We start from the raw sequence: 15,257 nt of genomic DNA on the forward strand, positions 1-15,257 counted from the left end.
GCTACGAGGTAGTAGTAAAAGTGCAAACTATAGTATCAATATTTTTTAAGTCAAACTAAATAACTTGCCTGACATATGGATGCAGTATAACACTAACTCTTTGACTTTATCTCTGCCTTTATAGTTGATCTTCAAGGCTCTCCTGTTATTGCTTCTATTGCTCAGCCTTGGGAATCAGACCAGACTCAAAAATGGAGTATGAATGAAGTGTTCTGAGCAGACTTTCCCACTTAATGAACAGAAGTAAATGAAACTTCTTTTTTTTTATATAACTATAGTATATCAAAAAGGAGAAAATTATCCTTTTATTGACATCAGTCATATCAACAACCTATTCATTTTCTTTTTCTTTGCAAGTCTTTCTAAGTGTCAACAAAGATGCAAAGTGAAGGAAACATACTTTTGGCTTACCATTAGGATTGAATATACTTCTGGCCAGCTGAATCCGTTCAGAATGTACATATTCGGTTTGGCTAAATTGACAAATAATGCTGCGAGCTAATTTTCAAAATAAAACTACTAAAATTTCTATGGATTATGACATTTGCAGAGCATGGAAGGTGCATTTAAGTACATCTACAAAACATCTGCATTTAATCTGTGACGTCTATAAAAAAAAAAAGATTATCAGAGTTAATCTTCGGTTGTTTTGCAGGGCAAATCATGATTTAAATGACTGGGGCTGATTCTGCAACTATTACTCATGCAAAAGTTCCAGTTGACTTCAGTGACAGTTCACAGAGACAAGGATTAATTGCATAAATAAGAGTTTCAGGATTAGGGCCAATACCCTTTATCCCAAATGGCTATGAAAAGATTGTATAGTTCCATCAGCATCAGCATTGGAAATATGTATTTTAAGTCCATAATTCAACAATCCTTCAGATTCATAATAAAAATAAAAGTATTTACCAATGCTGTAGATAAGTTTTCAAGCTTGACTTTGAAGATAAAGAAGTAAGAAAGGCAGAGATTCTGAGAGTATTTGGAATGATTTTGGCATTGATTTGACAGCATGTGAAATATAACTGCTCTGGCAAGCATATCTCTATGCAAGAGAAATTTTCTCTTTGATTAGGTGATTACTGAAGACCAAATAAATACATATAAACTCTGAGGCTCATATATATATATATATATATATATATATATATATATAAAATGAAGGCAAATACAACTGTCTCATAAGATTAAAATAATTTACAGCTTACTGTGGTTTTATTAGGATGGAAGGGACTAACTTAAGGGGTCTTCCTTTCTTTCTTCTTTCCAAGATTCTCCTTCCAAGACAATCCACATTGCTGCCCCTCAGGTCTGGAGTAAAAAATACCATCTGCAAATAAGGGGTGTGAATCTCCTATGGGCACTTAGATCAAGGGGTGCTGAAGTGTTTTACAGTCTTTACCTGTCTTCTCTCTAGTCAGCTCTGAACCATGATTGCAGCAGAGCACCACAGGAATCACTGATTGCAGCATGAATCTAAAGGTCTAACCCGTCATTACAGTAATTACATCTTTTTCTTTATCTCTCATTTCTCAGCAGAAAAGGGTTTTATTGACTGAAGGCCCTGTTCTTTATGCTATCGAATCCTGCATTTCAGATTAGCTCTAGACTAGAATACTGAGGGCATATGGAGGAGGAATCAGGTTGCACAAATACCACTGAATCAGAATATTATTTCTCACAGAGAGTGTATCTGTGCACATTTTAACGCATGCAGCGTCCCAATATGTATATGAAGTTGAAAAATAAAATAGAAATTGTTTTAATAACCATTAGCTAAAACAGAGTAACAGCAAGGTACACTGGAGCTCTGAGGACATGTTCTGCTGTTTGTGCCTTAAGTAACTTTACAAAACAACTTATGATGCACATTTTAGATTTTCTGCTTTTTTTCCATTCATTTCATTTCTTGATATTTTAAAAAATAGTTTGATTTTCAGTCTAATGTTGGCCTTTTCTGTTCATTGTTTCAAAAAACGGAAAGGAGAAGAATGTGAAAGAAATACTGCTATCTGAAGATATATGGAAGACAAATGTTTGTACTTGTGTTGTACAAATACATTAAAGATGTACAATGCATCTCTAACCCATATTTTAGTTACATTTTAAATGCTATATGATTACATTTAAAGTGTATGCACTTATAAGGAATGGACATTACTGTCTCCTGGATGAATATGTATGCAGAAAAGCTGTCCTATGCAACAAATTTCCATCAACACTGCAGAAAGTTAGCTAGTCATTGTCCAGCATGATCAATACAAGATGCTGGAGACATGAGCACAGAAAATGAAGCCACATCCTACCCAGTTTGTTGCATTTTCTCCTGCATATACAGTAGCCTGGGCAGCTAAACACTGTATAGATAAGTAGCTTCTAACCCTCATTAACTGGTTTTGTCCGTATTGGCAGCTTTTATACATTCAGAAACAGGAAAATCCACAGGTCTCTCCAGGTTGCCCCCGCATCTGTGCAGTATTACAGTGCGTACATCTAATGATATACAATTGACTCCTGTGCATCTCAGTAAAATTCAGTTTGCTACAGTGCACCACAAGCTTTAGACAGAAAAACAAACAAACAAACAATGGCTACAACAACAAAAAACAACAGAAGTTGGCATTTTGCTTCTTGTTAATCACTTGATTTATTGTATTGCCAATGGGCTTTCTATTGAATTGAGCGTGCCTACAGAGTGCGGCACATCCTGCTGACAAAAGTGTGAGTTAGAGCTCTAATATTTGTATACAGTCTCAGTGGGAAAGAAATGTGCATGGAAAGCACAGTGGGGAGAAGCAGGAAGTGAGGACAAAGTAAAGGAACAGGTCCAATAAAAGGACAGATGACAATGAGGAATAATAAATTGAAAAACATTAGTTAAAAAATTGAATTGCTGACAAAGCAAATTACATCTGTTGATATTTATTGAACAGACCTGAAGAAAACAGAGTGATCTGAATTGCTGTGAGGGCCAGTTCTCCCAAGAAGGGGAGGTGCCAATACATCAATGCCAATTTCCTTATTGCAGAATTTTCTGAGAATAACAAAAGGTTTGGCATGGAAGGTCATAGACCATCCTATATGCTAAGAAAGTCAAGAACAAACAGAAAACTGGAGCCAAGCTTCAGTTTTAATAAAAGCTTTGCCTGGCTCCAGTTTTAACATAATATTAAGAAAATACAGATGCCAAGATGTATTAAACACATCTATACGAGATAGTCTTTTGGGCTTGGGACAAGAAGGTTTTGGACCATATTCAGATACTATTCACTGCAGAAAAAAAAAGAAAAAAAAAAAAGTAGAGCTTCTATTTGTGTTCCACACCATTTTATCAGTCCCTTCCACCATCACGTTTTTCAGGCAGGAGCATAAATAGATGCTTTTTTTTTTTTACAGTATCTCTCAATTAAATCATAGCTTTAAGTTTACTTTGTAACGCTAAGTGCTACACTGAAATGTTACAATATAATTAAAAAAAAAAAAGGTAGATAGTAACCTAAGAGAAAGATTTCAGGCAGGTATACTGCTTTACTTTCAGTTATGGATTTTGAATTACATTTTACTTCTGACTCCTGTGAATATCTGTAAATCTGTCAACAAGAAAAAAACAGAGAGAGAAAAAGAGAGAGAAAGGGTGCCTGTCTCTTGAGCACACGTAGCAGAAGCAGTGGATTGAGGCACTGATATGAATGTAGATGCTGCTGCATGGAGCTGAACAGAAGTAGCAGTCCCTGGATTCATCCTCAGTTATGTACAATGGTCCAGACTGTCACAGTCCACTGGTACAAGTCTTTCAATTATCTGTGTTGGTTCACCTCATAAATATGTTTCATACCCACAGAACAGAAGATTAAAAGTCAGTGCAGTTATCATAGAATAGTTTGGGTTGGAAGGGGCCTTTAAAATCATCCAGTACCAGGCCCCTCTGCCATAGGCAGGGACAAACTTCCACTAGACCAGGCTGCCCAAAGCCCCATCCAACCTGGTCTTGAACACCAGGGATGGGGCATCCAGAGCTTCTCTGGGAAACCTGTAAAAGTGCCTTGCCACCCAGATAGTGAAGAATTTCTTCCTTATATTTATTCTAAATCTACCATTCTAAATCTTTAAATTTCAATTTAAAGCCATTACCCCTTGTCCTATTACTACATGCCCTTGTAAAAAGTCCCTCTCCAGCTCTCCTGTAGGCCCCCTGTAAGTACTGGAAGACCACTATACAGTCTCCCCAGAGCCTTCTCTTCTCCAAGCTGAACAACGCCAGCTCCCTCAGCTTGTCTTCACAGGAGAGGTGCTTCAGCACTCTGATCATCTTCATGGCCCTCCTCTGGACTTACTCCAACAGGTCCACGTCTTTTGTCTGGTAGCAGGTTCCATTTAATAACATTTAATAAAAAATGCCAAATATAACATTAATTTGTAAAATGGCAACAGCTACCTGAAAACTTTCCACAATAGAAAATTCAACTGTACAGTCTAATTAATCAAAAATATCTGCATGCATGCAAAATGAAGTCCACATCTTCTATTGGCCTATCTATTAGACTTTAAAAGAATGGGCAAAGAGTTTTGTCATCACTAGTGTCTTCCTTATCAAATACATCTGCTGCCACTTTTAAATTTCTTCTGTTCAATTTGTCCCAGAAGCCTACTTAAGAAGCTGGGGAGAAGCTGAAACATTTGAATGTTTGCCACATCCCAAAACTTGAAGACCATGACATATTGACAGCTATGGTATTAGAAGATTAATCAAGACAAATTCCTTCACTGGCAAGAGTCAGAAGCCATTGCTAGAAAGCTAACTTCGATTATTCAAATTGTCCTCATGGCAAGCAAGCTGGCAGGCTCATGGCTATGAACGCTTGTTACAGCTTGCAGTTAGTAAAAAATGGCTGAGTGGCGGCAACAATAAAGCACATAGCTCTACATAATATATTGATTATCTATCTGGGAAGTGCAGTGGTAGCACTCATCTTTTCAAACCTTAAGCACCGCTAGCCACTTTCTCTTTATTTTCTCATCATTACTACACACTTAGACCAAGGAAGCAGCAGGAAAGTCCCAAGAGTGGCAGTGCTTGCCCCTAATTGCCCAGAGTCCATCAGACTGCATGAGTAACCCTCTGTGTTGCAAGAATGTCAGACAACAAGGAAATATAAGAAACATAAAAGATGCAGAACAAGTGACAGTTCTGTTGAAGTAAGAACTTGCCCCAGTCACTGTACAAAGGCTTTCTTTTCCAAATTCCTCTTATCTCAGTTGCCAGTCCCAGTAACTGCAGCTTTCTATAGGCATTTTTATACATATATTAGAGAAAGTGATGTATATTGAAAAGCGCTATAAAAATGTGAAAAATCATAATAACATAGGATACAAGGACAGAGGCTTTATACAGAACTTTCTCATGAGAACAGATAAGATTAATTACAACAAAATGTAATAAGTGCTGACAACATTAACATAGGTTTGGCAAAGAAGCTTACATCTTTTTATTTATGAATCACTAGCGTAAAGTTTAACCCTATTTTTTTTAAATGCAGATGTTGCCACATTAAGATTAAAAATATATCTTCTAGGCTACTCCAAGGCTAGCTGTCTTACCATCACTTTGCTCAGGAGAAACTAGGTTTTGGAGATGGCCAGTCAAGTCTCTGTGGGTATAAGTTTTGAAGATCAGTGAAGCTTTGTTTCACAAATATTTTACTTAATACCTGTTAGCTAAATTTTCCTTTCAGTAAAAAGCTTTTTGCAAGCTTTTGGGTAAAAGCAGGCAAAGGAAAGGTAGAAAACCAGACACAACTGTACATTAAAAAACAATGAAATACTTTAAGAGTAAGCTATGGGAAGAAAAACAAATTTGGTACATTTCCAGCATTTAAATCAGTAAGATTTCAGGTATGGAACTACATCTTCATGTGTGAGTACAGATGCAAGAAAACATGTAGTAGTAAAATCTCATCCTTTAAATGTATGTAAATGACTATTTCAATACTCCTATTATTTCACATTTAGTATTTTTAAATATCATTATATTATTAATTTTGTGCACCCAACCTTGCAGCAGTGTTATAAATTATCACTAAAGAAAATAGATAATAATGTTTGATATTAAATGTAGAGTACCATACTCCTTTTTTTCTCTTTTTTTTTTTTTCCCAGTTTGAGAATGATCACATTTAGATGAGAAATCTACAGTTTGGATCCAAAAGGTTAGAGTATTATTGGTTTCATGCTACCAAATGGTATACATTGAAAACTTTGATATCTAAAATGGTCTGCTTAGCTCAGACAGAAAATTACCACATCAGTCTTTGAAAGATCCAAAACTTACAGTCACATTATTTGATATACAGAGAATCTGTTACTATCCATATTTTGTTATTAAAGGAAATCCTGGATTGCTAACACTGTAAAATAGAAAGAATTGTAAGAAGATTTAACTACAGCTAATTGTATCACTATCTATATCTTGCAAAACATAATCCTGTGAAAGGTTACTAATACACATACTTCTATTTAAATATCATTAGACCTGTTCATATGATTAGGCACTCCCTGCAGAATTGGAGCTGAAGTCTTGATCCTGCATATTCTTGAAAACAATGATGCTCCACACGAATGCAGCAGGCTATCTGTAGGCTGCCAAGAAACTCCAGGATTGGAATCTAAATCTGGATAATTAATCCATCATTCTTTGTACTTGAGATTTCGAATTTAGTCAGTTACTACATACTGAAAAAAAACCCACAACCCACAGTTCAATATTTACATTATGTTAATATACTAAGAATGACTTGTAAACGAAGAAAGAAGTGGTTGAAACAATCTCAAGCCCTTTCCTAGGTTTAAGTAAATAACAGATAACATTGAGAGAAATAAACGAAGAAAAAAGGTACCGCGTTAACTCTGAGCCAGTATTTACTATTGCAATATGTTTCACATAGGAAAGAAAACTTAAAAATAATCTACATGCAGATGCATACAATTAGTTTAAGACTCCAGTGGCAATACAGATCATTCATTTTTTGCCACCATCTGAAAAAAGCAACTTTGAATCTCATTCTTCACTCAATATCCCTGGTGTAAAATATTAGATTCTGTTCTTAAATCTGATGTAGAATGAAGCTAAATGCATTCTCTTGGTTTCAGGCTCAAATTCAAATGCTGAAAAAGTACTCATTCAGAGATAAATTTTTCCAGTTTCTATTTTTGGCATTTTAAAAGTACACGTCTCTTTCAAAGTTCTTCCTATTATACAGTGGAAGCACACTTTGCTAGAGAAGTGGAAATGATGTGCAAGCACATCAGGTAAAATTCTAAGGACATTTCCACATTCAGAGGATACAAGACATTGGTATTTCACTGTTTCTCACCACTGCTGAGAAAGCAGTTAAAGCTGCACTGTATTTTATGAAAATACATCAAGAAAACAAACAAAAAATAACTTCAAAAATGAAAGTACTGTATAAAGTAAGTATCTAAAGGGGTTCTTTTCACCCAGTTGCATTGCTGCAATTGATTTAAAATATCTTAAATATTTTTTTGTGATATTTTAGACAAGATTACAAAGCAAACAAACAAAAAAATACTTATGAAAATATACTAGGGAGCTGCATATTGCGTGAGATAAATATACCTTAATGATCTGCTGAGATTTAATTGTGAGAGAAACAAATTAGATGTTAGAAATTTCTTTGTAAGAAATCAAGTCTTAAAATGGTCAAGAAATCTGTAAGAACACAAGAAGGAAAAGTACATAAAGAATATAAATGTGCTCCTTCTCTCTCACGCTTTTTTTTAATATGCACATACGGTGGAAAGGGCTCAAGGGTTGAGATAAGGACAGGGAGATCACTCACCAATCATCATCATGGGCAAAACAGCATACAGACCCACCATAGGGAGATTAATTTATTGTCTACCACTAGCAGATTAGAATGGTGCAAAACAAAAAGAAAAGTTAAAACACCTTCCCCCACCCCCTTGCCATACACTTTCTTCTACCTTTTCCACCTGAGTGGTGCAGGGGAATGGGTCAGTGCCTAAAGCTTTGTCTCCACCACTCTTTCACAGTCGCTCTTTGTCCCTGCTCCAGTGTGGGGTCCCTCCCATGGGATGCCGTCCTTCCCAAACTGATCCTGCGTGGGCTTCCCACAGGCAGCAACTCTTCAAGAACTGCTCTAATACGCATCTCTACCACGTGGTCCATCTATCAGAATCAAACTGCTCCAGCACGGGTCCCCCACGGGTGGCAACTCCCCCCAGATCCCCTGCTGCTGCGTGGGCTCCTCTCCACGGGCTGCAGCTCCAGCCCGGGGCCTGCTCCTGCGGGGGCTCTCCATGGGCCGCAGCCTCCTCCAGGCCACATCCATCTGCTCCACCGGGGGCTCCTCCACGGGCTGCAGCGTGGAGATCTGCTCCGTGTGGGACCCATGGGCTGCAGGGGGACAGCCTGCTCCACCAGAGGCCTCTCCACAAGTCACAGGGGAACTTCTGCTCTGGCACCTGGAGCACCTCCTGCCCCACTTCTTCACTGACTTTGGTGTCTGCAGAACTGTTTCTCACTCTTCTCTCCCAGCTGCTGTTGCGCAGCACTTTTTTTTCCCCTTTTCTTAAATCTGCTCTCACAGAGGCCCAACCTCAGAGGCCCAACACACTGGCTCAGTTTGGGCCAGCAGCAGGTCCCTTTTGGAACTGGCTGGAGCTCGCTCTGATCTGACGTGGGGCTGGTCTCTGCTCAAAGAGGCCACCCCTGAACCCCCCACCGTCGCCACATAAAACCAATACACTGTCCAATTCATGTTAATAAAAGAAAGGAAAATGATTCAGCTGCAATGTGTTAGCCATTACTCTGTGCTTTCCAAGTTCTGTTTCCACCATATTTTCCCCTGAATTTATTTAACATTTGAAATTATATTTGTTTCTTTACTCTGGAAGTGTCTTGACTGAGGAGGATACATGAAGAACGTGCACTGATTGAGGGGGGTGATTCTCCCCCTCATCTCCACTCCATGAGACCATACCCAGAGTGCCGCATTCAGCTCTGGGGCCTGACGTGGCCCCAGAATAAAGATGTGGACCTGTTGGAGTAAGTCTAGAGGAGGGCCATGAAGATGATCAGAGCGCTGAAGCACCTCTCCTGTGAAGACAGGTTGAGGGAATTGGGGTTGTTCAGCGTGGAAAAGAGAAGGCTCTAGGGAGACCATATAGTCTTTAAAGTACTTACAGAGGACCTACAGGAAAGCTGGGGAGGAACTTTTGTTTTTTATGGGAGACCTGCATGAGAAACATTTATTTCTCTGTCGAGAATTAAAATATATATATACATTTTGGTGGAAAGTAAATAATGCCAATGTCTTAAAGCACTATAAAAATGTCAGAAAAACAGAGTTTTATACTTTGACCTTCACAACATTTTTTGTATAATTTAGTAAATATTTACAATATTTTCAGCCAAATCATTTATTTAAAGATTACCAATATTTTGTCATCTATTTTCTAAACTTTAAATAAAATCTAATTGGGGGAGACAGGAAGTCAACACTTTTCCAAACATCTGTGTTCTGATGAGTCAATGTTTTCTAACAGAAAAAGGCTGCATCAGAATTACTTGCCAATTGTAATTTGCAGAACAAATGAACTTTTACTGCTTGAAGCTCAATAGCATCAATATAGCTCTGAGACCGAGAAACTAAACTCTAGTATTTCATTCATCGATGTAAATAATTAAAAACCCTCGTTAAGAGCTATCTTTTGTAATTCTATTAAGACAAAAACTCATACAAGTCTTCACTCAGTGAAGAATTTAGCCTACAGAATCAACCTCTGGTGATGAAGACCACAAGGGAAAATCGCAGACATATCAGACCTCAGGTGGAATTTACAGCACTGTATTCAGGAAAATGTAATTTTCCTCCTGTAGATTGAGTAAGTTTTATTTGGAGTCATGGAGAAACAGTAACAAGGCACTGCATGAAGCCAATTTCACGATCATTTTTTAGAAAGATACTCTGTCTATACTGTTATGAATTCACTGCAGTCCCTCATATTTAAGTACAAGACTGCAAAACTATCTTTTATCATCAAACTACTTTTCAGCCTTATTTCCAACACTGTCAAAAATTGCTTTATAGCTGCACATTTCTGAGAGCTGGTGATTTTTGTTAAAGAAGATTTAAATAGCTCTTATAAGCTGTTAATGAAATATGGAAGCAAAGTCTTATGAATTCCAAACTATGCCATTACTTAGATTAACTTTTATAAAAATCCCAAAAGCACTTTTCTAACTTCTGAATGGGTGACTTCTTTGGCTACCTTAAGTTATCAGATGCATGAGAAAGATTTGCCAGGAAGGAATTTGAAAGATGATTTCATATCCCATCAAAATGTGAAATAGATGTAAAAAGCTCATGGCAAACTGTATGCTCTGCTGTAGGTAAAAGGGTTTCTTTTACCATTTAGTTTCCTCTCCATTCCCTTTCACATAATACTTTGACTTTTTGGTTCATTCCCTATCTACCCTGTGAAGATCTTTGCCATTTTCCTTCTATTTTTTCCCCCTTCCATTCTCCTGTTCTTTTCTCATCTTGTGACAATGATACCTCATGACCTCAACTAGCACGTAGAAGGAAGAACAGTAACTCTAAATACAAATGTCTGACAGTATGGAAGATGTTCACAGTCAGAAGTCTTCAATTTTTAAACTACTTCTTAATATTTTCTTTAAGATATGCTTCTTTTGATTAGCTCTATGCATATTTCAACACATACTACTCTAAAAACATTCTCAATAGTTGTTGTTATTTCGGTGCCAGACAGCCTTCCATTACACCTAAGTTCAAATTAAGTTACTGAAAATGAAATTGCTAAATGTTGCGGGCACCATGAGTTGCCCAACAGATATGAACACCGTGAAGTATGTGGCAGGCACTACAGAGCAAGTGGAATGCTCAGCACATATAATCAACAGGAAGCTCTCTGCAGATATTAAAAGCAGTGTCAAGTTATTGGCAGTCATTACAAACCCTGTCAAGTGTTCTGGACATTATAAATAGCAGTAAGAACTAGAAGGGTATTACAAATTCTGTATCAAGTGTGGAAGGGAGTCCTATTTGGATTTCAAGTATGACATTCTGAAAAACTGCTCTCAGTTTCATTTCATCTGTAAAATTTGCAGGCAAATTCATTGGCAACCTGGAAATACCAATTAACAGTCCTTAATTGATTCTTCTGATCATTCCACCATTTTCAGGAGGAGTTTTCCTGCTGGGAAATGGATCTCTATTTAGATACCCATGCTGGGTCTCTGTAAAGTGAGAGCTTAATATTTGAGAGGGATTGGAGATTTTGAAATGTTCATTAATGCAGACTACTGGAAACTTCTCTCCCTTTCCCTCACAAGAGCACATTCCTTAAGATCCAGGCAGGTATCTGTGCTTCCTTAACAGTTCAGCCGCTGGACCATTTGTGGTCTACAGACTGTAACATCTCTCCCAACTTCTAAACGTCAGCATTGGTTGTTGTTAAAACCAAATTTTTTGTTATGACTCTAGTCAACCCTGATCTCCCTTCTGCTAGAAATGTGTTAGCAACACACAGAACTCCTCTTGTGGTTATCAGAATAAAAGTGTGTCATCCCTTTTGTTTCCGTATGGCATTAGCAAAGTCTCCACCCAGCAATTTTCTCTCATTCAAGAAAGTCAAAGTTTCTGTGATTAACGAAGTATTCGTCAAATTATATTTCTGATCATGGAATCCACCAGCACAATCTCAGGCAAGGATATTTTCTCTGTACTATATGATACCTTTAAAATCTCTGGTTTTTTGTCTGTCCTTTGCTATACAGTGTTTGGCAAGAGATTAATTTTCTTTAGTCATTCATACATTTTTTTGTTTGTTTGTTACCTCATACCATATCCATCATGTTTGCTATGGTGGAAAACGTTTCTCAGAAAGTGATTCACATAAAGAATTTGCCTAACTAAAGCTCACTGTAAAAATCCTAGTACCATGTCCTGGGGATGAATAAAGTGTATAGTACAGGTTTATAAAAATGAAAGATACAAAAATGATATCTGACGCTTATGTCAGAGATTTAGCTGAAAGGAACTGAAAGGAGCATTCTCTAAATCCCTGTAGCAATCCTCAGGTTCATGCAATATACAACTTAGAGCTACCATTATATATTGATATATTTATATATTAAGCAACATGCATTTAGAATTTAAATCTGGACAAAGGTGTTCTCTAAATATATGTATTGTTCTGGATGAAATAAGAAAACCGTAATTTTTCATTCTCTTTCAATATTAGTTGCATTTTCTGTGCAATATATCTGAATTCATTGTCCCTACGAGAAAACCAGAGTTACTAACTTTTTGCATCACTTAAACAAACAAACAAAACAACAACAACAAAAACTCTTTTCTCTCTATTCCATTGCAATTTTTAATACTAAGTGAGAGTACAGCTCACCACATATCAGCTGGTTTTCCTTCAGGTTACGAAATGACAGTCCTTGTAAAGCACTAGGGTAAGCACAAACTGTTTCCTCTGCGATTCGGACCGAAGCATTTCTGGCCCATTGTAAGACCCATTTTAGATTACAGTCACAAATGAGTGAATCAGTGTTGAAATGCCTAGAAAGGCAAAGAAACATCACAACTGGTGTACGTACACTTCTCAAAAACATACTTCAACATCTGTTAGATGAAAATTATCTAACTCTAAAGACAACTATACATAGACATATAAGTAATTACAAAGATATCCTGATTAATTAATACACATTGTCCCCATTTTAATGGCTTCCAAGACATTATAGAAAAATTTTGGTTTTGGTTAGAGAACAATATCACTGATTACTGAATTAAATTTGAGTAGATGGTGGAAAGTCATACTTTAACATACATTTCCTTACTAAAAAAAATAAAAAATAAAAATAATAAAAAAAACAACTCCTTTAAGTAGAAACTTAACCATGGAAACACCCAATATACATTTTAAATCTCAGAGAGGTGCATTTAATATAAATAACTGGGAACCATTATTATAATTCCAGAAAAAGTATTTAACATGAGTGTTTTCTTGCATTCAGAATTATTAGATGATGTAGTGAAGGCAAACATGGAAAGGAATGATAAAGGAAAAAAAAAAAAACAAAAACAGGAATGCCAGTCAGGATGGCCAATCTGGACTTGTCAGGAACAGGGTCAAGTTGTCAGCACTAACTGAGACAGACATTGATAACAAAACATATTTTTATGTTTCTAATGCATTCATGGGAACAATCCTGTCTGAATTCATATTCAACATTGATACGTTTATTGCAATGTTTTTCCTGACTATTTCAGAATGTAGAGAATCATACTTACAGTGCTTTCAGAGCTAGCAGCTCAGAAAAAAGTCCATTCATGAGGCTTGAAAAAATATTACCTGACAAATTCCTAGAAAAAAGAAATTTACAGTCAGTTACAGCAAGTACAAGAAAACAAAATTGTTATATAGTATAATTTTCCAAATGCTAATTAAAAAAATCTGCTTTCTTGACAATAAATGCGTATTTAAATTTGTACATTGCTTTTTCATAAATAACAACAATCAAGTCAAATCATGAAATTTTACTCCTTTTATTTTCACAGCAGGTATACATACAATTCACTCTGTCTAATAAACAGGAATACCAGTACATATTTAATAGAAGTAATATATTCTAGAATTTAAATGGAATTATTCATACAATGATTAGTCAGGGAGACCTATGTTATAATTTTACTGTACATGTAGAATGCCACTGCAAGGTAAAGAAATAAAAAATCTTAATTTAATAACACAGAACTCAAGCAATTTATGTGAATACTAATGAGTTTTCAAAGTGACTAAACAGTTTTAATGCAAAGGACTTTAAATAAACAGATCTTTCCCATCCTTAAATTCTTAAGTACATTTCCATTTTAACTACTATTTTACTATATTTTTGGTCTTGATGTTTGAATAGTTTAAGCTGAATACTTGCATACAAATGTAATTTAATATTGCCTAGTTTAGTAGTATTGTTGTGCCAGTGTCCTAACAATAAAAAAACATAAATGCTTAATATCAAGTAATACTGCCTTTTTCTATATCAGTAAACCAAAAATCAGTGCAGTACATGCTTAACATTTCATAAAGCATGAACTATGTAATTTTGAAATATTGATAATACATTCCTTTCTATCCAGCGCCTGAAGCTACATATCTGAATTCAAGGATGGCTACAAAATTTCAGCTGTTGGTGAAATTTCATATTTCTTCACTGGAGACTTGTTGTTACATATAGAAAATAATTTATTCTGCCAAAGAGAATTGATTCATTACTTTTTCATCGAAAATTTTGTTTTTATAATCACTGATTTTACTACACTTATGACTACAAAGTAAAGAACATACATTAAACTGAATATCCAAACTCAGATCAGGTCAAATGTTCCAACAAGAGGTAAAAGATGTGAACCAACTTCATAAAGCAGAGAAAAACGGAAATATGAAGCATGCTTTCTACAGAAACATTTACAGATACACAAATCAATAACTTCATAAACAAAAGAAAACATTGCAAAGTTGCAAATTATGTCAATAAAGTTATGGAGCCTTCTTGAAACAATAATTAATCTTATTTTCACATTCTAGACAATTCTTGAAATGCATTTTTTTTCCAATCAAAAAAGAAAAAAAAAATAAATGAAAATGAACACTTGAAATTTCATGGTAGCCTAAAGCAAAACTCTGCTAATACAGAAAAAATAATTGGCTCATTTAAGTTAAGTTAAATTATTTCTCATTATACTGAGTGACAATAAGTTGTTGCTATAATTGAGGTCATTGCAAGTATTTTATCTAACTGTGCACCTTTAATACAGTTGTGGTGCAAAGCTCTTGGAAATGGAAGGGCTTTCAAATATATCTTGAAGTGTGGGTGGCCTCTTTACTTCATATTAAATGGATCTACTGATTCTTATTGGACATAAGCCCTGACTAGGTATATGCTGCAGCAGCTCAGTGAACCGGGACCTCAAAACAGCTAAGTCAGAAACTGATAACATTTACACTGAAGTAGATCAGAAGAAGCTCTACTAATATGAGAGCTGTTACAGTAGTATACAGTTACTGGCAGAGGACAATCATGTTGAACTGAAGGACACTGAAAGCAATCTGCCTAGCCTTGCATGGATGGCAGTCAGGTGGGAGAAACACAGGTTTCTTTTTAATCCCATACCCCA

General features: G+C 36.1%; 1 protein-coding gene across 9 annotated transcripts in view; it reads right to left on the minus strand.

Annotated features, from left to right (window-relative positions):
• LOC308196930 (adhesion G protein-coupled receptor A3-like) overlaps window positions 1-15,257 on the minus strand; it is a 279,343-nt gene that overhangs the window by 153,844 nt on the left and 110,242 nt on the right. For all 9 annotated transcript variants that reach the window (XM_080596687.1, XM_080596686.1, XM_080596685.1 and 6 more), the window contains 2 exons: window positions 13,374-13,445; window positions 12,475-12,638 (listed from right to left, as the gene is read on the minus strand). In XM_080596687.1, the coding sequence (XP_080452813.1) occupies window positions 12,475-12,638; window positions 13,374-13,445 (236 nt within the window). The remainder of the gene's footprint in view (window positions 1-12,474; window positions 12,639-13,373; window positions 13,446-15,257) is intronic.

Source organism: Anser brachyrhynchus (assembly GCF_964034855.1).
Source record: "Anser brachyrhynchus genome assembly, chromosome: 6".
NCBI classification, from domain to species: Eukaryota; Metazoa; Chordata; class Aves; order Anseriformes; family Anatidae; genus Anser; species Anser brachyrhynchus.